The sequence below is a fragment of the Pituophis catenifer genome, unplaced genomic scaffold (genome assembly GCF_029215685.1).
Source record: "Pituophis catenifer annectens isolate HBS135680 unplaced genomic scaffold, rPitCat1.0.hap2 SCAF_7, whole genome shotgun sequence".
Lineage (NCBI taxonomy): Eukaryota > Metazoa > Chordata > Lepidosauria > Squamata > Colubridae > Pituophis > Pituophis catenifer.
Window position 1 is genome coordinate 73,263,460 of NW_027256887.1, and position 24,509 is coordinate 73,287,968.

General features: G+C 40.8%; 1 protein-coding gene across 1 annotated transcript in view; it reads left to right on the forward strand.

The window, feature by feature from the left end:
* SLC13A4 (solute carrier family 13 member 4) overlaps window positions 1–24,509 on the forward strand; it is a 51,399-nt gene that overhangs the window by 17,548 nt on the left and 9,342 nt on the right. Inside the window, exons 2-11 of the mRNA XM_070946823.1 lie at window positions 237–365; window positions 5,678–5,814; window positions 8,375–8,556; window positions 10,169–10,223; window positions 11,277–11,316; window positions 13,530–13,607; window positions 16,317–16,507; window positions 18,656–18,775; window positions 20,850–20,951; window positions 21,765–21,866. Coding sequence (XP_070802924.1) covers window positions 237–365; window positions 5,678–5,814; window positions 8,375–8,556; window positions 10,169–10,223; window positions 11,277–11,316; window positions 13,530–13,607; window positions 16,317–16,507; window positions 18,656–18,775; window positions 20,850–20,951; window positions 21,765–21,866 — 1,136 coding nt within the window. The remainder of the gene's footprint in view (window positions 1–236; window positions 366–5,677; window positions 5,815–8,374; window positions 8,557–10,168; window positions 10,224–11,276; window positions 11,317–13,529; window positions 13,608–16,316; window positions 16,508–18,655; window positions 18,776–20,849; window positions 20,952–21,764; window positions 21,867–24,509) is intronic.

Sequence of the window (24,509 nt, forward strand, 5' to 3'; positions counted from 1 at the left end):
TCACTTAAGGGAGCTTCTGGAGGTTCTGAAGGTCCTGGTTGAATCCCCACCTCTGGCACCACATCTTCTCCAGCCTCCTCATTGTCAGACTCAAGTGCCAGCTGCACAGGCTGTTGGCGCAGCACCACACCAGCCTCCTCACTGTTGGAATCAGCTACAAGCTGTACAGGCCACTGATGGGCCACAACACTCAGGAAGTTCACGTGACCCTAATTATTCCTATATTTCTTCCCTAGGAAGCCTCATGTGCCTATGTGCTAATCGTCACAGCGATATATTGGGTATCCGAAGCAGTGCCCCTTGGAGCAGCAGCCCTTGTTCCTGCTTTCCTCTATCCACTCTTTGGTGTCATGAAGTCCAGTGAGGTCAGAATTGTGTACTTTTTCCTTCCTTCATTCCAGGGATAACATCAAGTATCCAAGAATCACACTTGACTCCTGGACCACCATGTCATTTTCTTAGCTTGCCATGCTTTCCTTTGGGATATTTTTTCAACTTCCTAGTTTGGTGTCGATCCCAGTGATTTTTCCCATTTAACTATGAATCAGGTCTGACTCTGCTTAGCTTTTTGGAATCAGCAACAATTGGCTAAATTAATTCACCCCGGTAGATACATCATTTCATGAATTTATAGTTCGTGATTGGTGGCCAGCTTTGAACTTTTAAAAATACATAACCAACTTACTACCTGCTGAAATACCCTCATTTCAATCTTTTTTTTAAAACACAAACAATGTTTCTTAGGGTTTGTTTGTTATAAAATGCAACAAAGAATGCTTTAACCAGTAATGTATAGAGCAGGGGTGTCAAACTCAAGTCCACGGGGCAGAACCCGGCCTGTGGGCTGCTTAGATCTGGCCCATGGGGCCACTCTGGAAACAGTGAAAGACCGGTGCTTATACCAGGGAAAATGGAGCTTGCGAGGGCCACATGCAGCTCTGCTTTCGCTAGCAGAGGGTTGCAGGAGGCCGTCACAGCCGAAAACGGAGCTCAGGACCCCGTTTTCACTGGCAAAGTGCTTGAGCCGCCACAGGCACCCTGACATGAGTGATGTCGAGCTGGCCATGCCCACCCTGGGCCCCTAAGGTCAAACACAACCCTGATGTGGCCCACAATGAAATCAAGTTTAACACCCCTGGTATAGAGGCAAGCTCTTTTTCCTTTTCCCTTTTTATTCTGTTAGGTTTCAGAACCTGCAGCTAATTTAATAGAGGACTCACCGAGACCTGGCACCATTTGTGAAAACAGAGCTGCCTTTAAAGTGGGATTATTTCAGCTATCATAATACTGGATAACATCATGCAGATTTCATTTTTTAAAAAACAAATCGTATCTGCCTGTATGGCAAGTAAATATTCATTGCACAGTTAATATCTAGCTCATTTTTAACACTCCTAAACATGAACATTGAAGAATCTCAAAGCAGTGACATGACCCATGTGAGTCTCTATGGCAAATAAGTCCTTCTTTGTCCAGGAATACTTGCAGAGTGGAAAAAGATTCACTTGATAAACACTGGATTTCCTGCAATGAGAGATGAATGTGAAATCCGTGTCTGTCATACCTTGTTCATTCCCCCTAGTCATTCCCTGATGAACTTGCATCATCGAGTCTCATTCTCAAATGTAATTATTGGTACTTATATAGTTCAAGGTAGCATCCTGTTGGTACAAAGAGAGACGGAATAATGAGTAATCGGAGAGCTGCCTCTTCTGTCTCTCCAAAGGTATCATAATATTAGATATTGAATTGGAATGCCACATGCTGTTTTAGGAATGCAGCATTTCTAAGTTATACATTTCACTGAATTCCATAGGGGCTGCCTAGTTCATATTTAACAGAATAACAGAGTTGGAAGAGACCTTGGAGGTTTCAAACCCCCTGTTCAGGCAGCAAGCCCAGTGGTGGGTTCCTCCCGGTTCCGCCCGGTTCTGCCGAGCCGGTAGCGGTGATGATATGACATCATCAAACCGGTTTTGACCCCCGCCCCCTCCCCCTGCATTATTCTTAGCTTTTATTTGGCCCCACCCCCAATCTATTGCTGCCTCCTGAGTCCCAGCTGATGGCTAGAGGGAAAAAAACTGTTTACATTCTTGCCATGGGGCTTCAAAGGGCCGCCCTACAGCTGATCAGTGTTAAAAGAAAACAAATGAGTAGACCGGTGCCTCCAAAAACAAATGAGTAGACCGGTGCAGCTCTGCAAGCAGTTAAAAGCCTGGTAGACCAGTACCTCTGCTAAATCCTAAAGAATTGTCACATGACCATCAAGCCACACCCACAAAATAAGCCACGCCCACAGAACCAGTAGTAAAAAATTTTAGAACCCACCCCTGAGCAAGCCCTATACCATTTCAGACCTAGGGCATTTTATGAGGAAAGCTTTCAATCTAAAACATGCAACCCAAAGGGAAAAAAACAAATGTAGGCATCAATTTTTAAAGTAAAATGGTGGTTAAATATCTGTGGAGATTTTCAATCATCCAGATCATAGTTGTCTCAAAGGTGCTTTTTTTCTTCAAAAGCAACTGGGCTTCTTGTTGTTGAGAAAGAAGAAGAAAATGTTTTGCTTTTCATGCAAGAAACTTCATCAGTTCTGGTGGGTGGGGACGAGATGGAAGGATAGATTCTGATAAGATGGGGGGGGTCAAAGGATTGTATTTCTTTGCAGGCATCTGGTCCAGTGGTGAGTTTCAAATTTTTTTACTACCAGTTCTGTGGGTGTGGTTTGGTGGGCATGGCATGACATGGCATGGCTTGGTGGGCGTGGCAGGGGAAGGATACTGTAAAATCTCCATTCTCTCCCCAATCCAGGGGAAGGTTACTGCAAAATCCCCATTTCCTCCCGATCAGCTGGGATTTGGGAGGCAAGAGAATAGATGGAGGCGGGGCTAGTCAGGAATTTTTACTACCGGTTCTCTGAACTACTCAAAATTTCCGCTACCAGTTCTCCAGAACTGGTCAGAACCTGCTGGAACCCATCTCTGATCTGGTTGTTAGCACTCTCTCTGAGAGCTGTTGAGGCCACTTAAGGGTTTATTTGTGCCCTCAAGTGGTATTCACTTACCTTCACTACTGGTTTGCAAATGTGAGTGCATGTCCAGAGCATCAAAAATGGGACATGATGACGTCCAGGCAGATGGGCGGAGCCTCCCGCAGCTGCCGCTACAGGCTCGCCTGAACTGGTTAGAACCAGCTAAATACCACCACTGCCTCAGGGGCACCTGAAGGAGGGTGCAATTGGTTCTGCAATCTTCTTGGGCCTGCTGCAAGGGCTGTGTTGTAAATTGGAGATAAGTGGTGTCTTATTCTTGGATGAGAAGCAAAACGTTTTCTTCCTCCTCAAAGGGGGGGAAAAAATCATTCCAGCTGTCTTTTGAAGAAAGAAAGCACCTTCAAAATGGTGGTTCTTATACCCTGACCAGCTGGAAACTGTTGAGCAAGCCGCCTGACAGGAGAAAGAGAAAATACTGTTGAGAAACCAGCTTGACAATTGATAGCAGTGTGACAGAATAACATGTCTTTCAAATTCCCTCAACATAGATGTATTTGAATGGCTGCAGCAGAGATAGTTCACCCATTACCAGCAATGGTGTAAGAAATACTGCCTTGTGACACCTCCAACGTTGCTTCTCATATTTCTCGGAATGAAATGCAGGCTTTGCTTTAGGGAGTAGGGAAATCATCTAAAGTGATATAGGAACTGTCACATTATAGTACTACAGCTCCACATGTCACTGCTGATGAAATATAAATTAGCCTTTAGCTTGAGTATATATTTATCTTTGTACTAACTCTTCCCAAAACAAATTAGTAACATTAGGATGTCCCTGGTTTAAGAGGAACAGAGTTAAGTTACTCTGGCACATTTATTTATGCAATTATTTATAGGCCCACTTTAACAAAGGACTCCAGGCAGTTTATAACCAAGGCCAGGTAAAAACAACGATTTACCTAACCTCATCTAGCGAACCCTGCAGCCTGCAAAACAAATCTTCAGATCTTTTCAAAGTGCTTTCTAAATCTTCTTTGAAACCATACTGTATTTTTTCTCCCCAGTAGGGCAAAACCTGCTGACATTTCCACACAGGATCTTTGGTTTTTAAGAATATGAGCCTTTGTTTCAGCCACCCTCTGAAGGGATAAAATGGAATAAGCAAGGTTTTGTGCTGTTAAGGGACTTTCTTTTCTATTCTTAAATTGAATTCTTCCACTTAAAAAAAAATCTGCATGGATTAGTGTGAAGTGCAGGGCAAGAGCTGGGACTTAAGGAAAGGAAAAAGGACTAATGGAAATAAGCAACAACAAAGAAAAGTTTAACCAAGATAGTTGAGTGGAACTTTGGAAACATCCATTGGGAGTTATTTAGCAAATAAGGAGACTTGGCTATTTATCTTAAGACTGGAATCTTGCTAGAACCTCCAAGGCAGTGGTGGCATTGAGCCGGTTCTATCCGGTTCGGGCGAATCAGTAGCGGCGGCGGCGGGACGATGCTCCGCCCACCCACCCAGGCGTCATCATGTCCCGTTTTTGATGTTTTGCACGTGTGCAGAAGGTCCTGTGCATGCACAGAAGTGGTGCATGCAAGTGAAGCAAGCACGTGAGCTCACATTTGCAAAACGGTAGTAAAGGTAAGTAAATACCACCCCTGCTCCAAGGAGAACCCAAGCTAAAATATTTAAAAATGTTAAAATTAGATATCAGATTTAAAAACCATTTCCTCTTCAAAGCTTTCAAAATAAAATAAATATTTCAAAATCTGGTATAACGTTAATAAAATCTACAACAGGATTGGACCTATAAATAAAGGGAATTTCATAGTGGATGGATGTACTAGTTGTTTCAAAATGACATGGATGGCAAATAAATTTAATAGACAGGTAGACAGACACTAAGAAAGATCTATTCCATGCTCTGCACATAAACTTCAACCAAATGTTATTTTATATGAGTCTCTGGGAATCTCAAAGTTCGCTCCCACAGAGAGGGACTCCTCAGGGTGCCGTCAGCCAGGCAATGTCAGCTGGCGACCCCCAGGGGGAGGGCCTTCTCTGTGGCAGCACCTGCCCTCTGGAACGACCTGCCCCCGGAGATACCTAGGATACCAGATCTCCGTGCTTTTCGCTATGCCCTCAAAACTTTCCTATTTCATCAAGCTGGGCTGGCGTAACCCCCCCACACACACACACACACACTTTAGATATTTTTAATTGTAAATGGATTTTAAATTTTGGGCCAAAATTTGTTTAATTCTTTTAAAATTTTAAATTTTGTATTGGGGTGTTTTTTATTCTAGGCTGTGCACCACCCTCAGTCCAACAGGAGAAGGGCTGTATAAAAATTTAATAAAATAAATAGATAAATAAATCTTTTTTTTTATTATTGGAGAAGAGCAACGGTGTTTTTCATAATTTGAGAGGAGCAAATTACGTGGCGCCATTTCCTTAACATCATTGGTCTTCTCCAATAAAAAACAAGATTTAAGATTTGAACCAGGCTCATGATACGGTTTCAGGAGCAAATCTCTGGTGCTCACAGACATAGTCAGAAGTGGGGATTCAGTGTTCTTCCCGAGAAATGCATCGAAATATGGAAATTAAATAGACCCAATTTCTAGGTGACTGTAAATAATATGTACCTTATTTACTCTGTCTACCCACCAACTCCAATTGTCCCATAGGTAGCTGCTGAGTATGTCAAGAACACCACCTTGCTTCTCATTGGGGTTATCTGTGTGGCAGCTTCTGTTGAAAAGTGGAATTTGCACAAACGGATTGCCTTGCGCATGGTTATGATGGCGGGAGCAAAACCAGGCATGTGAGTGAATCAGCTTTCTTTGGTGATGGTGTTCTAACCTAGGCCTCTCAAGGTCATGAAGCAGACTCCTCCTCCCGATAAAACCTCTTTAATTTAGATTAAAGAGCCTTGGTAGTACAGTGGTTTAGAGCACCCTGTCATTAACACAGCTGCCTGCAATTACTGCAGGTTCGAACCTTACCAGGCTCAAGGTTGACTCAGCCTTCCATCCTTTCTAAGGTAGGTTAAATGAGGACCCAGATTGTGGGGGCAATAAGCTGACTTTGTATAAATATACAAAAGTATGAAGGCTATTGCTTAACCCATTGTAAGCCGCCCTGAGTCTCCGGAGAAGGATGGCATATAAATCAAATTAAAAAATAAATAAATAAATAAATAAATAAATGGAATTCTTCTCCAGCAAAGTCCCGGCAAACAGTCTTTCATGAGATTTCACAACTACAGACTTTTATCAGGCTTGGGGAGTGACCAGGCTGATATCTTCCAAACGCCACTCTGTAGCAGACAGTACTTGGCAAGAAGTCAGGAACAGATCTTCACCCTAATGAATTGAACTAATTGTGTCCTGCAAACTCTCCTCCCCCTCGTTCCTCTTTATTCCCTATGGGACGGTCATTCACCGTCCACCTGTGCCTTTACTCCCAAGTCGGTCCTTGTTCCTTAGCTGTTTCCCTCTCCTGGCAGCTCTGCACAAGCGCACATCAGGAACAGGCTCCAGCTGTTCTTCTGCCCCACTGATATTCTACTCCAAAGGCAGCTGATAACTCGGATGGCCCTGGCCCCATTTCTGCCTCCGACGCAGAGCACTCATCAGAGCTTTCCTCAGACTCCAGGACTGCCCTGTGTTCTTCCCCAACCTCCTCACTGTCTGAGTCTGCCACCAGCTCTGCTGGCCGCTGGTGGGCCACAACAGATGGTCTTTAGCCAGTCAGTGGTCTGCAACAAGAGAATAACCAACTGATAAAATGTGCAATAAACATTTGATAAGTGCATAATAAGGACATTTTAAAGATACAGGTAGTCCTCGACTTACGACCACACAATTGAGCTCGACATTTCTCTTGCTTGACGAGACATTTGTTAAGTGAGTTTTGCTCCATTTTATGAACTTTCTGGACGCAGTTGTTCAGTGAATCACTGCAGTTGTTAAGTTAGTAACATGGTTGTTAAGTGACTCTGGCTTCCACATTGCTTGTCAGAAGGTTGACTCAGCCTTCCATCCTTTCTAAGGTGGGTAAAATGAGGACCCAGAATGTGGGGGCAATAAGCTGACTTTGTATAAATATACAAAAGTATGAAGGCTATTGCTTAACGCATTGTAAGCCGCCCTGAGTCTCTGGAGAAGGGTGGCATATAAATAAAAAAAAAGTCACAAAAGATGATCACAGGACCCTGGGACACTGCAACTGTCATAGCTATGAGTCAGTTGCCAATTGTCTGAGTGTTGATCATGTGACCGTAAGGATGCTAAATTGGCTGTAAGTGTGAAAAAAGAGCATAAGTCACTTTTTTCAGTGCTGTTGTAACTTTGAACGGTCACTAAATGAGTAGAATAGAATAGAATAGAATTTTTTTTATTGGCCAAGTGTGATTGGACACACAATTTGTCTTGATGCATACGCTCTCAGTGTACATAAAAGAAAAGATATGTTCATCAAGAATCATAAGGTACAACACTTAATGATAGTCATGGGGTACAAATAAGCAATCAGGAAACAATATCAATATAAACCATAAGGATACAAGTAACAAAATTACAGTCATAAGTGGGAGGAGGTGGGAACGATGAGAAGATTAATAGTAGTGCAGACTTAGTAAATAGTTTGACAGTGTTGAGGGAATTATTTGTTTAGCAGAGTGATGGCGTTCGGGAAAAAACTGTTCTTGTGTCTAGTTGTTCTGGTGTGCAGTGCTCTATAGCGTCGTTTTGAGGGTAGGAGTTGAAACAGTTTATGTCCAGGATGCGAGGGGTCTGTAAATATTTTCACAGCCCTCTTTTTGACTCAGGTCCTCAATGGAAGGCAGGTTGGTAGCAGTTGCTTTTTCTGCAGTTCTAATTATCCTCTGAAGTCTGTGTCTGTCTTGTTGGGTTGCAGAGCCAAACCAGACAATTATAGAGGTGCAGATGACAGACTCAATAATTCCTCTGTAGAACTGGATCAGCAGCTCTTTGGGCAGTTTGAGCTTTCTGAGATGACTGAACTGTTGTTCAGTTAAGGACTATCTGTATGAATAAGTCCATTACAGTAAAATAAGTTTAGAAATCAGTCTCATCTTTCTCTTCCTACCTATTCCCTTGTGTCTCTTGTCTGTTTACTCTGATGCTTCTGTTTTACTTTTGCAGAGGCTACCAAAGTTTGTTGATTTTATTATAAGTAATGTACATATGGAAATTCCCTTCATCTTCAGCACAGACGATACAAATTGAATCTCCATTGTGGCATAGCAAGAAGTAGAAAACATGATTTAACACCCCCCCCCCCAAAAAAGTCAAATTATAAAAATGTGGACTATGAGTTTTTAACTGACACCCAATTGATTCTTCTTTCTTGAACTCTAGGCTGCTTCTTTGTTTCATGTGTTGCACCACTACCTTATCCATGTGGCTTTCCAACACATCCACCACAGCTATGGTGATGCCCATTGTAGAGGCAGTTCTTCAGGAGCTTGTGAAGTCTGAGGAAGATCATGAGATGAATGGCACTGCAGGAAGCACCATCCGGGAAGAGAAAGAGACAATAAGTATGTGATCATCCTCATTGCTTTTTTTAAAAATTCTTTGAGAGAGAGATGAGCATAGTCCAAGTTGCTATGGCAACTCATGCCTACTCATGTCCTCTGCCTTCACCTAAAAACCTGAAAGGGAGTTTTCTTATTATCATAGGGCTAGAAGATATTTTCTAGTCCAATCCACTCCTCAAGGCAGGAGCCTTATACCAGTGGTGGGTTTCCATTTTTTTTTACTACCGGTTCTGTGGGTGTGGCTTGGTGGGCATGGCGTGGCTTGGTGGGCGTGGCTTGGTGGGCGTGGCAGCAGAAGAATACTGAAAAATCTCCATTCCCACCCCATTACAGAGGCAGGATACTCTAAAATCTCCATTCCCACCCCACTCCAGGGGAAGGATACTGTAAAATCTCCATTTCCTCCCCAATCCAGGGGAAGGCTACTGCAAAATCCCCATTTCCTCCCGATCAACTGGGACTCGGGAGGCAGAGAATACATGGGGGAGGGGCCAGTCAGAGGTGGTATTTACCGGTTCTCCGAACTACTCAAAATTTCCGCTACCGGTTCTCCAGAACTGGTCAGAACCTGCTGAAACCCACCTCTGCCTTATACCCTGCCAGTCAAAAGGTTGTGCAGTCTATTCTTGAAAATCTCCAGGTACAAAGGTGGCTTGAATTTGATCTAGAGGCCTAGCAAACCAAACTCCAGAATGTGCAAAGACCTAGACTTGCATTCCAAGAAAGGCAAGCTCAGCTTCTCTTCGGCTTTCCAGCAGGAAACATGGTCAATTGGCCAGAGGAAATAATACATGCCCAATTTTAATTCACAGCTGAATACATAAACAGGACTAAACTGCCTGGAAGAGGTTGTCTGGTTCAGTCCTGGCTCCCCAGGACCCAAATAAGAGGAAGCAAATCAGATAAATGAAGCATATCTGATGAGCAGCTGATTTCAGTTGTTTCACAAATTAGTAACAGATTGAAGGAAAACAAATCAATGCTCCACAATTACAAGATCTTTAATGATCCCCCTTAATTATCATGGAATAGAAGGTTATTAATAGCTTATCAGGAGCTTTAATCAAGGGATGCGGTGGCTCAGTGGCTAAGACACTGAGCTTGTCAATTGAAAGGTCTGCAGTTCAGTGGTTCGAATCCCTAGTGCTGCATAATGGGGTGAGCTCCTGTTACTTGTCTCAGCTTCTGCCAACCTAGCAGTTCAAAACACGTAAAAAATGCAAGTAGAAAAATAGGGACCACCTTTGGTGGGAAGGTAACAGCGTTCCGTGTGCCTTTGGCGTTCAGTCATGCCGGCCACCTGACCACAGAGACGTCTTCAGACAGCGCTGGCTCTTCGGCTTTGAAACCGAGATGAGCACCGCCCCCTAGAGTCGTATGTGCAAGGGGAACCTTTACCTTTTAGCTTTAATCAATTTGTGGAGATCAATGGACACATTTGGAATTTTGGAAGCATATTAGAGGCCCTCTCTAAAAGTGATTTTCAACCATCGTTTTATTTTTTGAGACTATCTCTGAGGTCCATGTGGGGCCCAGAGGCTTTTCAGGCTAATTGAGCAATGCTTGAGACCAGTCCTAATCCTGCCTCCTTTTCTTGTCTCTTTTATTTTAGGTCTCGGTGACAAACATGGTCAAGGCTCCCTGGAGCTCATTTTCATCAACAAGGAGTAAGAATGAAGCCTGTCCAGCTCTAATGGACATTTGAACCCTTTCAGGTCACAATGAGATAACATACCAGGAGCAGAAAATGAGATATTATATCATATCAAGAGAGATTTAGAGATTGAACAGGTTTAAGAGAGGAAAGAATTACATGTGTTGTTTTAATGTTTATGGAAGGAAGGAAAGAAGGAAGGAAGGAAGGAAGGAAAGAAGGAAAGAAGGAAGGAAGGAAGGAAAGAAGGAAGGAAGGAAGGAAGGAAGGAAGGAAGGAAGGAAGGAAGGAAGGAAGGAAGGAAGGAAGGAAGGAATTTTTCCTCAAGGGATGAGGATAAAGTCAGGCATACTTTGTTACATTGCATATTCTTAAATACTTAAATTGAATATTAAATATTCAATTTAATATTCAGATACTCCTCCCTCCCCCCAAGTTCTCTCTAAAATTATCACCAATGGAAAAGAAAATCATCTTGATAATTTCCCACCCCAAGGGAAATTATCCCTTCTTTCTTTGTCCCTATCATGCTTCCACCATCTTGAATTCCTTCCGCATAGCTCAGAAGTAAACCTAGAACTAGATCAAGCACAGAATTGCATTGGGATGCAAATCTCCAATGACCTCTCTGTAAAATGAGTCAAAGTTGAGGTGCGCTTTTAAAAAGCGAATTTACAAAGAGATTTCTGTAAAGCCTCAGTGTTCTCTTCCAGCACTGCAATGACGTGGGAAGTAACAGCTGCTTATTGGACAGGTGCAAACAGCACAGCTCTTCGCCAAGCCAGCCTTCCACTTTTTGTGAGCTGGAGAAAAGAAAGACAAGAAACTGTAAACAAAACTGCTCTGGTCTCACCTTTTGTTCTCTCAGGCAGGCATACAAAACACCTGTTTGACCTTCTTACATCACTTGCATGAATTTGAGCATTGGCTTATTGTTTGTTGCAGGAGTGCTGGAATAATAGAATTGGATACAGAGCACCATGATTTCCTGGGAATATATGCTATGGCACACCTATGATTCATTATTAATGTTTGTTCTTTTTTTATTCCCCTTTGTTATCTGTAGTGCTACAACTGCTGATTTCAGCTCTCTGATGCAGTCCAAGGTATTTTTAGAGCATGAATTTGTGCTTCAATAACTCTCTACATCTTTCCCAAGGACTATCCCAGGGTAGTAAAATAATGATGGAACAATCCTCCCCCCCCCCCCCGCCTCACTTTGCTGTCCAAAACTAAGCCACATTTTGGGTTTTGTGAGCACAGATGAAAACACAATCTCATAGAATGGAACCATGTCAGATATGGAAGTTATAAAATAATCCAGGAAGCCCACAGTATGTCTTCTAACATCTCTCATTTGTCTTTATTCTGGAGAAGTGGGCATATTTTCACCCCTTTGAAAAACCACTGAATGACAGGCATTCTCCATTTTAGATTCCTATGCATCCTACAAAATGGAGGACACTCACAGAACATTCTTGCAATTTAAAATGATGCTAGAGGTTGCTTCTGTAGGAAGAAATATCCTTCTGGGTTCTGTTCCAAGTGGGGAAAAAGACACTGGAAACATGGAGACTGCTTGGAAAGATGGTTTAATGGTGGACAGGATCATAAGGTTTGAGTTCCTGAACAGAAAAAAAGGGCCGAGATACAGTGAGTCCCCGGGTTTTATGCACTCTCTGGCTTTGAACTTCCTGGGGCCCAAAAAGAGTATCCTGATTGGTTGTCAGACTCCCGGGGATGGGGGTCTTAGCTAGCCTTGCTGGCTGATGTAATCTTCCCAGGTGCCATGTGGTGAGTTTCTGTTGCTATTGTGTTGCAGATGGGTCCTATTGTCAAAGATTGAGTTTCTGCCTCTGGCCCATTAACAAAGGTGGGGAAGCAGGAAGGTGGGAGTTGCTTTGTCTTTAAAACATGTTTCTCCATTTCTCAACCAGGGAAACATAATATTCTGCCTTTTTAATATTTCCTAAAATATTTCATTCTTCTAGGAAAGGGGTGGGTGCTAACTTCCTACACTTCCTTGGTTAATAACATGCCCCATTTCATTAAAGTAATCTAGATAATAATATTGGTCTGACCCCACTTTGAGAATTGTGTTCAGTTCTGGGTGCTACATTTTTAAAAGGATTCAGACAAGCTGGAAGAGGTTCAGTGAAGAGTGGGGAGGATGATTGGAGGACAAGAAACTAAACTCTATGGCAAGGGTCAGCAACCTGTATATGATCACTGCTGCCTATTTCAATTCATGTGACTTGACTCCCAGATATTTATACAACCACCTCCCCCAACAAACAAGACCAGGCTTATTTTGAGTTAATAGGAAATTTCTTCTTCTTTGCAAAACATTTTTTGAATCAAAATCCTTCTTACTAAAATGAGAATGGATAGGAAAATGAATTCCCACACCCATGGATACTGTTAACTACTATTAACTAGCAATCTCTGTTCTTCTAAATTTCATTACTCAGAAGAAAGTAACAAAAGAAAATGGTCATGAAGCATATGCTGATTTTCCAGAAAAATACCTTCTTTAGATTAAAACTTATTCTTAGTAGATTAGGCAATTATTTTAACCAAGTTGCCAACAATTTAACTTGTGGAAATTGTTAAGGATATTGTTGTGTTACCAACCAGCAGAGTAAGTGCACAGAGAAACGGTACTGAGAGCAATGAATACAATACATACAAACTGGTTTAACAAAGCTTTTACTTTGTAGTGAAAAAACAATTGCATAGTCTTTTAATCAATCCAAGTCTTTAGCCATTCAAATCAATCCGAAGTTACAGATATCTTCTTACCAGACAAACAGCAGTTGGTAATAAACAGCAATTCAACGCTGGTAACAAATCACGATGGTAGCATATCCATCCACAATGAGAACTCCTTCATATACGATGAGAGCAGTTCCAACCAACAAGTCAAGCAGCAAGTCAAGCAATGATGAGAGCAAGTCCAACAATGACTATAGCTCAGCTCTCTCCTTATATACAGTTTACACTAGTAATTATCCACTTAAGATAAGGGAAGTCAGCAGTGCAATGACTCAACAGTACAATTATGATAATTGCAGTCAGCAGTTAGTCAGCAGTCATTAGTCATTACAATGACTCAGCAGTACAATTACTCAGCATTACATTTAAAGTTACAGAATACATTTAAAGTTATAGCACACATATATTGCCTGGACAACTTGTTAGGTTTATACCATATCCTAACAGAAATATTCCTAGAAAAACTTATTTTGGGGGCGGGTGTGTGTGTGATTGAAGAAGATAAAAAGTGATGTTTCCTAATAAAATATTTTTGGTCCCTCAGAACATGAATGGGGTACACATGATAGCCAACACGATTGGATCAATGAATTCCAGAACAAATGGGCAACATCTACCCCAGGTGAGGACATTATTTTGTGTGGAGACAAACATTAAGTCCAGGTTCATTTACTCTTCATCCTATAAAATTTAGTTTCAGAAATTAACTAGTCACATCATAGCTTATTTTTGGTATACTATGGCTCAGTGGTGGGTTGCCCCCGGTTTGGACCGGTTCGCAAGAACCGGTAGTAAAACCGGCGGGAGGCTCCTCCCATTGACCTGGACGTTATCATAGGAAATCTGCGCATGTGCAGAAGAGTGCGCGGGCGCGATGCAAACCGTTAGTAAAGGTAAGTAGAACCCACCCCTGCTATGGCTCCAGCTAGCTAAAAATGGAATTAAATTTGGCCTGCTCCAGGAAAAGGATCAGATTCAATCATGCTGCAATTTCATGGTTAACCACAATAATTTCCTATGTATGGTAAGACAATCATCTCCAGATGTTAATTCTTATAGCAAACTAGATTTCTTGTTTCAGTGCAGTTGGCTACTGTGCTGTCTATTGACTAGGCAGTGTAGCTCTAGATTAATTGTCTTATAAGCAAAAAATGGAGCAAGGAACTCAGTCGCTTGAAGAACAAATAGACCGACTGAAGATAAACATGTTTTTAAAGTTTCTAATCAGAGCGTATTCAATGAGCTGTTAGCCAGTTTGCAAGGCCAGAACAAAATGTAGTTTCAGCTTTCAACTTTTCAACTTTGTATTTAAATATTTTCTTCATAAACAAGGGAAAAAATAATCCTTTCCTTTCATAGAACAACAGCAATCATATTTATCCATTCTTCTCTTCTGTCTGTTAGATATTTTGCTTGTCTCTCTGTTAAAGATATAACACAAAAATATACAAAGAAAGAAACAGCATTCACTGAGCTTTAAAAAATCACCTTGAACAACAAAACAACATAAGCATCAAAAGTTCAAGCAGGACACACTGAAGTAGTAAATACAAGTGAAGACAACTGTCAGTTTATATTCTTCTTGTTGTTGTTCTTGTGCCATATCCGTCATCAGACATTGGCAATCATGTTGGCAATCCTATTTTTGCCAATAGCCGCATGAAAAAGTGCTGCTGAGTTTTGTCCAAACCAGCCCCTTAGGTTTTGAAGCCATGATGTTCTTCTTCTGCCTGGACCTCGTTTGCCTTCAATCTTTCCCTGGAGGATTATATAGTTTATATAATCAGTTTATATAGGATATTCTATTTCCTGCTCATAGGTAGAATCCATGTCTGTATGCTTGTGGCCTTCCAGATGTTGATGAACTACAACTTCCAGCATCTCTCTTAATTGATCATGCTCTGATGGACTTTGGGAATTTAAAGTTTACTAATACTTAGTGAGCTACAAATTCCACATTCCTCTTTGAAGAAATGTTCAAGTGGACTCCAATAAGAGAATCAATGTATAGTTGCTAAAGTTACTTGGGGAGGGGGAGCAAATTTGGAAACCAAACTGGAAAGACCAAGGTTGTGGTGATGTGTTGTCTCCAGAGAGAGTTGGCCAGGGATAGGTGTTCCTTGGCAAGGTTGCAGCAGTGAGGTGGTGGAGGAGAGGTGGTGGTAGTGAGATGTCCCATTTTGAAGTCAAGACCTATCTAATCCAGTATTCTAAATTACATGGCAGTCAATCTGATGTATATTATTTGCCCAGTACTACATTTATGATTCAGCTTTCCTCTGAGAGCATAGTATGAGCACCTAAAGCAGGGGTGAAATGCTCCTGGTTCGGACCGGATCACCCAATCCGGTAGCAATGGCAGAGGGTGGTTCAGAGAACCGGTAGCAAAAATCCCTGCGCCCCCCCCCCCCACACACACACACCTTGCCCAGCTGAGCTGCACGATCACCAGAGGCTTTTTTTTTTAATGTTTAAAAGCATTTTTTCTACAACCTCTTCTGACAAAAAAATGCTTTTAAAAGTTTTTTTTAAAAAAAGCCTCTGATGATCACACAGCTCAGCTGGGATCGTCAGAGGCTTTTCAAAGCATTTTTTTCTGTAACCTCTTGGCCGAAGAGGTGGTAAAAAATATGCTTTGAAAAGTCTCTGACGATCCCAGCTGAGTTGCCTGATCGGCAGAGAGGCTTTTCAAAGCATTAGAAAAAATGCTTTGAAAAGTTTAAAAAAAAAGTTGGCCACGCCCACCCAGTCACATTAACCCCCCACCCCCCACCAAGCCATTCCCACAGAACCGGTAGTAACAAATTTCACATTTCATCCCTGACCTAAAGCTTTTCTTCAATTTAGCCTGACAATAACCAATCTCTGAGGTTGGGCATGGTGTTTATTCATAATGTCACCCTGGATTGCACAATTGAGGAACAATTTGAACCAGGGCATCTCCTTTTCTAAGTACAAAAAGATTGTACATCAGTCTTATACCACTGGTTTTTTTCCCTGACAATTAGTAAATAAATCTTGTAAATCTGTTTTACAATTGGTTTTTATTGATGAATATTATTGCAGTTGTGTGATTTCAGTTTGAAGCTTTTTATGATAATTTGTCCCAATTTGGCCTTCCGCAAATTTGTTGGGGCTTCAGCTATCAGAATTTGAAACAGTAAGAGCAACATTTCCAGGCTGACCAGAAATTCTGAGAATTGCAGTCTCAACGTTTCTTCATGACCCTGGGTTGGAGAATGTTGATCTTGAAGGATGAAGATTTGTTTCTATGTTTTTTTTAAAGCAAATAAATGGACAAACACAAATGATGTGTTACTTTTTTCCCCAGGCTCAAATACTTGTTCTGCCATCCCAACCTCAAAATTTGGACCAAAATAGCAAACAGCAGTATCCATCCAAGCATGATCATATGGTCTGCAAATGCCTCTCACTGAGCATTTCCTATGCAGCAACTATTGGTGGACTCACTACCATCATTGGTACTTCCACCAACCTCATCTTCTTAGAATATTTCAACAAGTAAGTATTAATAAACTCTGACTGAAGCTGATGTGAAAACATATGTGTTTATCCTGATCCCAGGCATATTTTTTTTCTTATCCATTAGTTTCACAAGATATTTACTATAAACTAAGGAAACAGGCAGGCATGATGTTCTCCCCATTATGGCTAAAGAGATTTCATTCACATAATGATCTGGAAATTATATCTAAAAAGAGAATTTGAGGAAACTGGTGTGTTTAGTCTCAAGAAGAGAAAATTGAAGGGGGATATATTCACATTTGAAAGAATCATCATCATCATTTAATGTCCCCCATAACCAGGGGTGGGTTCTACTTACTTTTACTACTGGTTCACAACAGGATCACATGGAATGTGCATGCACAGATCGCCGATGATGACATCCGGGGTGGTGGGCGGAGGCTCCTGCCAGTTTTACTACCGGTTCTTGTGAACTGGTCCAAACTGGGGGCAACCCACCACTCCCCATAACGATCCCTTGTGGGGTGGAGTCTGGGCAATTGAATGGAGCAGAGGTGGGTTTCACATATTTTTACCACCAGTCCGCCATGCACCAAAAATGTGAGAGCGTGCGTGCCTCCCGTGCATGCACCCGGACTTCCGTGCATGCGCTTTGCTCACGTGCGCGGCTTAGAAAACATGGCTAAATAGGATGGGATAGCACCGAGGCAGGTGGGCGGGGCCACCCATGGTCGCCACTAACGGTTCACCTGAAATGGTCCGAACCGGCTGAATACCACCACTGGAATGGCGCTAGCAGAGTGTTTTAATGGCCGGATGCCCTTCCTGTCACCATTGCGAAGTTTTGTTCAGCAGATATATTCTCAGAGTGCCCAGAGAGAGAAATATCTGCCTCTACCTAGGATCGAACACAGCCTCTCGATTGTGAGGTGAGAGCTCCATCTCTAGGTCACTGCACCACTCCATTCATGCTTTTTTTTTAAAAAAAAATTGATTTATATGCCGCCCTTCTCCGGAGACTCAGGGCGGCTTACAATGCGCTAAGCAATAGCTTTCATCCTTTTGTATATTTATACAAAGTCAGCTTATTGCCCCCACAACTGGGTCCTCAATTTACCTACCTTAGAAAGGATGGAAGGCTGAGTCAACCTTGAGCCTGGCGAGATTCAAACCTGCAGTAATTGCAGGCAGCTGGTCTTAATAACAGGGTGCTTTAGACCACTGTACTACCAAGGCTCTTTACTACCAATGCTTGAAAGAATGCTGCCTAGAAAAGGGCTGAGATATTTTTTTTTTCTTAGTGCATATTATCTTAAAGTGCAGGAGACAAAACAATAGCTTTAAGTTACAAAATGGCATATTCTATCTGAATGATAAGGAAAACAATCCCCAAGATAACAGTCTGGCAGTGGAACCAATGATAAGAGAATTGACGAGCTCTATGTTGCTGGATATGTTCAGAGAGAGATTAGACAGTCATTGGTTGCCAATGCTTTAATCTGGAATCTTGCATTGAGCAAAAAGTTGGATTCAATACAATTGCTTCAAATTCTTTTCTGCAAATGGTTAGAAAGTACCAAATGAAGTTCATCTACATAGAAAAGTTCACATCTAAGACCATGAGTTTGATGGAAGATAAGAGTACAGTACTTGAGGAGCCAAGAAACCTGTGAAATGAATATTTGTGTTCTCTTCTTAATCTGTTTTATACTCTTCCCTACTTTCATAGAGTTCCAGGTAGGGTTGTCATGAATGTAGCATGCAAAATTTAGATGCTTGTATTACTGTTCATAAACTATGGTCACCTCAGAGCTGTGAGTAATCATATTCTCACAAAGGCCTGAAGCTGTATAAGCCTTTGATTAGACAATTCACAGTGGTATAGAATGGATATATCTGACAAATAGGTTCTTGGTTTTCTCTGAGCTTGGTTCTTTTCCTCAGTGAATGAGAGATAAAGTTGTAATTGAATTACTGTAAAAACTGTATATCTTTCCACACTAAGGTAGAGTAAGAGTGGTAGTGAATTGGCGATGCTCGAGGAAGCTTTAAATAAATTGTGAATGCATTTGTCTGAAGTGGTGTAGGGTTTCCTGCCTAAGCAGGGGGTTGGACTAGAAGACCTCCAAGGTCCCTTCCAACTCTGTTATTCTATTCTATTCATTTCTTTTAACTTCTTTACAGCCATTACCCAAATTCGGATGTGGTGAATTTTGGAACCTGGTTCTTATTCAGTTTACCGATCTCGCTCATTATGCTGGTATTAACCTGGTTCTGGATGCATTGGCTTTTCCTTGGTTGCAAGTAAGTGAAACAGTGATGAAATGTACTAAGCTGGATTCCCAGGCAGGAGAGGGAGGGGGCATTCCAGAGGAATAAGAGACAACTCAGTCCAGATATTATGTGTAGCAGAAAGAGACTGAAGGCAGCCCTTCCTTAATAGTTCCCAGAGTATATGGGAGATGCAGATAATAAAGTGCTTAGTCTGGCAAGATTCTGTCTATAGGTATGGAAACAATAACAAATTTGGCTTGGAAGAATCACCACATGTTATTCTTCATTTTTGGGTCCGACAGAAACCTGCCCTATCTATCGACCAGAGGTGGTATTCAACAGGTTCGGACTGGTTCGCCTGAACCGGTAGCGGAAATCGCGGGTGGGGGTGGACTGCCTACCTGCCCCAGCTCTATGCCATCCTATGTAGGCATGTTTTTGAGGCCGGGCGCATGCACGGAAGGCACAAATGCCAGCAAAGCATATGCACGGATGACCACACACTCATATTTTGCAAACCGGTAGGGAAAGTAAGTGAATTCCACCCCTGCTATTGACATTCCCAATCTATAGTAAGAGTGCTACATCACGCTGGTATTACACCAAAAATGTCCCAGTGTCCACTATGGAACATCAAAGCTATGAAATGGAGGCCAAGGACTAGCATCAGCAAATAACAGATAATATATTCACAGTTACAGTTACAAGAATTGGGCTGTAAACATCCAGATAACCAGTAGATCAGGGCACAGAATATAGAAACAATTTAGTGGTTGGGATTTTTGTAGCCCAGTTCTGGTAACCTGAATGGTTCTTGTATTCTTCTGTTTCTAATAGCAGGTTTTGTTTTCAACTGTTTTAGATTTTGTATCCTTTGTTTTAGTTAATCTTTTAAAAAGGAGCCTGTTTTGCAACCCTGAGGATTATTATAAAGAAAGAAATTATTTTCATACTAGTACACAAATAGCTGGAAGCTGGCAATGACCTCAAGCTGCCATTGGCCTTATCTGGAAGGGCTCCAATCAATCTCTTGAGACATTTTGTTTCCTAATAAAAATAAGATATAATAAATCAGAAATAATGTATACTCTTGCAACAGGTCTGAACATGATTTTTGCACAATGAACAATTACATTCTGTTGGCTCTGCCAATTTCAAATGTTTTTCATTGCAAAATGTACATTTTGTGGTTTATTAATCTGAAATTCTGTTTACTGCAATGTATTCAAGAATGTATTATATTGAAAATGTGACATAGCAATAATCCAAAAATTGGAGTTTTAAAGAAGCCTAAAGCTATGTTGTCTGTTCCAAGTAATGGGAAAAATATAACAGTAGGAAGCCAGAAGCTGAAAGAGATGGGATAAGGTAGCTCAAAGAACAGAAGTTAAGCAAAAACCCAATTCTTATTCAAGGAGACCGTCCCAAGTCAGTAGAATTTCCTTTCCCATGCTTCAGACGTTTTCATAATTGGATCGTTAGAGCTGTAAGTGCCATTGCCCATATCTTTTGGTATGATGTAAAATGCAAACTCAAAGCAAAAAGAATTGGAAAGTGAAGTAAAAATTTTAAACTACTTCAGTTAAAACAAAATGCTTAATTTTGCATCAAAAAAGCTTGATCGGATGCAAGTTCAAACTAAGATGTAAATCATCGTTGTTTGGTTTTGACTTTCACACTTTGGTTAAATTGAAATAAACTTAAGATATGTATATATTGTTTAATTGCGCTGATGGTAACTAATGTGGGTCAGATGCTGGCTTATATACTCCTGTGATCTGATTCAGAAAAAAAACTCTTCTTCAGTTGTTGTGCTTAGAAACACCAATTCCAAAATGAATTATAGTATGAATCTATTTCATTTAGGGAAAAATCCACAAAGGACTTTAAATACTTTATGACTAAATCTACACAGAAGGACCTCCTTCTGTTCCTATTTATGAGTACTGAGTAACAAACTCATTTGGGAAACTTTTTTTTTCCTGGCATTAATTCAGCTCTCCCCAGAGTGTGGTTGTCAAAGCCAATATGGATTTGCTGCAAATCTTGCTGCAGTTCCATACTCTAATTTCCTTCTGTTTTCCCATCTCCTATTTATTTTCAGTTTCAAAGAAACCTGCTCAATAAGCAAGAAGAAGAAGACCAAGAGGGAAGAAATGTCTGAGAAGAGAATCCAAGAAGAATATGAGAAGCTGGGAAATCTTAGGTAAGAATAGAATAGAATAGAATAGAATAGAATAGAATAGAATAGAATAGAATAGAATAGAATAGAATAGAATAGAATAGAATTTTTTATTGGCCAAGTGTGATTGGACACACAAGGAATTTGTCTTTGGTGCATATGCTCTCAGTCTACATAAAAGAAAATATATGTTCATCAAGAATCATAAGGTACAACGCTTAATGATAGTCATAATGGAAGGAGATGGGTGGTGGGAACGATGAAAAGTGTTGAGGGAATTATTTGTTCAGCAGAGTGATGGCGTTCGGGAAAAAACTGTTCTTGTGTCTAGTTGTTCTGGTGTGCAGTGCTCTATAGCATTGTTTTGAGGGTAGGAGTTGAAACAGTTTATGTCCAGGATGTGAGGGGTCTGTAAATATTTTCACAGCCCTCTTTTTGACTCGTGCAGTGTACAAGTCCTCAGTGGAAGGCAGGTTGGTAGCAATTGTTTTTTCTGCAGTTCTAATTGTCTGAAGTCTGTGGGTACCCAGTTTTCATATTGTATTACACTGAACACCTGTCATTTTCAAGACATATTAGAACTTCTATGATTACCACACACGATAGCTGGACAAAAGTTCCAGCTATTGCTGTTTCAGTACATTTGGAAGTGCCAGATTGAGAAAGACAACTCAATTACAGTATATATCAGTGGACCAAGATCCAAGGAACAGCATGGATGAAGTCAACATTGGAGGAGCTGTCTTCTACATTCTGAATAGAACTAATCAACAAAGTTGTTGTGAGATTCTATTTTAAATGCTTCTTTTAAAATATACATAAATATTTCTTTTCTAGCTATCCTGAGATGATGACTGCATTCTTCTTCATCTTGATGGCTTTACTCTGGTTTACAAGAGAGCCTGGATTTGTTCCAGGCTGGTCATCTTTCTTTGAACAGTAAGTATCTACCGGTACTTAGAAGCACAAAGTCAGGCATCTTGACCAGAACTCAACTGTAAATCAGCGAACTCGTTATAATAATGGCTTAATCTGACCATTAGCTAGACTTAACAGAAGATTCTTAGCTAGATTAGACCAGTATCTGACTGTACCTACCATTATGGAGTCTTTGTTTTCAAAATTTAATCAGTTTAAATTGATTTAAATATAACCAATTTAATTATCCTATAACTGCAGCCCATTATTTTTTGTCCTTCACTGCCAAACAATGGGGTATGCAATGTTATGCAAAGCACCAAAAATGAATATGAATGGGTATGGGATGGTTGAGGGGGAGTGTGTTTTAATCAGTCTTGACTCCTGCGGTCTGCCTGCAATTTTCTTGTCAAGTTGATCCAGAAATGGTTTTGCCATTTCTGAAACGAAGTGGCCTTAACCATGACACCAAATTGGCTCTCAATAAATATGAAATAGTAAGCCAAAAATTAAATATGCTAAGGTACCAGGATGGAAAACAGAAGTCTGTGAATTCTAGCCCCATTTTAAGCATGAAAGTGGGCCAGTCACTCTCTCTCAGCCCATCCCATATTACCAAGTTGTTGCTGTGAGGAAAAGAGAAAAATGACTGTTAGGTATGTTTGCTGATTTGAATTCACCTAAATATAAAAATACAGGTAACTTCATGTTGCTAACCAACATAAATGTAATGTTACTACAAGCAATCTTTATGCATCCATACCAGAGGTGGATTTCAAGCAGGTTCTGACCAGTTCTGGAGAACCAGTAGTGGAAATTTTGAGTAGTTTGGAGAACCGGTAAATACCACCTCTGGCTGGCCCCACCCCCATCTATTCTCTGCCTCCCAAGTCCCAGCTGATCGGGAAGAAATGGGGATTTTGCAGTAACCTTCCCCTGGATTGGGGAAGGAATGGAGATTTTACAGTATCCTTCCCCTGCCACGCCCACCAAGCCATGCCACACCCAGCAAGCCACTCCCACAGAATTGGTAGTAAAAAAAATTGAAACCCACCACTGCCTTGGAGGTCTTTTAGTCCAACAATAGATTAAATGACAATGGGACACCATACTCCTTGCTCAGTGCTGAACCATCCTATTTATTCTCGTACATGTTCTATTTCCGCCATATACTACAACTTTTATTGTATTCATCAACCAATCTTCAATTCTGTATTTATACAAAATGACATTACTGAAGCCTATTTATCATGTATTTTCTCCAAAAACAGCACATATTCAGAAACTTTCTCGTCTTTATATGTTTTTCAGTGTACTACTGACAGGCAAAAACCTGATCTTTGCTATCATTTCACGTGCTAGCAAATTAATGTTTAGGATCATCCATCACAGAGTAGAGCATGAAAAGGATGATTCCAGAGATTTAATAACCTCTCTCTCTCTCTCTCTGTACTTCTGTGTGTTCAGATCTTCAAAGTTTTTTTTTTCCCCTGTAACTGGAATAATGTCTTCTACTGTTTTTCATTTCTTTTCTTATTGGAATATTTTTAAGTTTACATTTTTTTTAGGGATTCTAGTTTTGAGATCTTTTTTCTTGTTAACTTCTCCTGACGTAGTAGTTGTGTAACATGTAGACTCGGTAGAATAATAAACTTACAGCAATCCTACTCATCATTGCTGTGAGGTGTGTGTGAGGATGTGTGTGAGGATGTGTGCATGAGGTTGTGTTTAGATTCAGTTTCAGAACTCCTCCATTACAAGATCACATAACAATATAATAAACAATAACTATAATCCCCGATATTTCTGATGCCCCGATTTCTCAGCTGAATTTCCTCCTATAAGGTTAATATTTATTTATTTATTTATTTATTTATTTATTTATTTATTTATTTATTTATTTATTTGTCAACAAGTACAAGAAAACAAGTAACAGTATAGATGTAGACATGGACACATGAAAAAAAATTGGCACAAATAAAAGAAAATAAATAAGCAAAACATAGCTTATAAAACAAAAATAAATGGGAACTTTAGGATAGGGATGGTAGGCACGCTGGTGCGCTTATACACGCTCCCTTAGGGACCTCTTAAAAAACATGAAAGGTCCACAGTAGACAGTTTAAGGTAAAAGGTATGGGGATTTGAGAGACTAACAACAGGATAACCACAATATAGGTAACCATAGCTCACAACTATTTGTTTGTTTGTTTGTTTGTTTGTTTGTTTGTTTGTTTGTTTGTTTATTCAATTTATATGCTGCCCTTTTCCGGAGACTCAGGGTGGTTTACAATGTGTTAAGCAATAGCCTTCATACTTTTGTATATGCCTGCTTATTAGGGCTTTCGGCCCCCCCTAAGTGGTGTTCGTTTTTATACAAAGTCAGCTTATTGCCCCGACAAACCGGGTCCTCATTTTACCTACCTCGAAAGGATGGAAAGGCTGAGTCAACCTTGAGCCTGGTGAGATTTGAACTTGCAATAATTGCTGGCAGCTGGTGTTACTTAACAGTGCTTTAGTCTGCTGCGCCACCAAGGCTCTTGGATTTAGCGATCATTCACAGTTACATCACTGAAAAAAGTAACTCGACTATTTTTCACACTTATGACCATTGCAGCATCCCCATGGTTATGTAATCAAAATTTGGGAATTGATTCATATTTA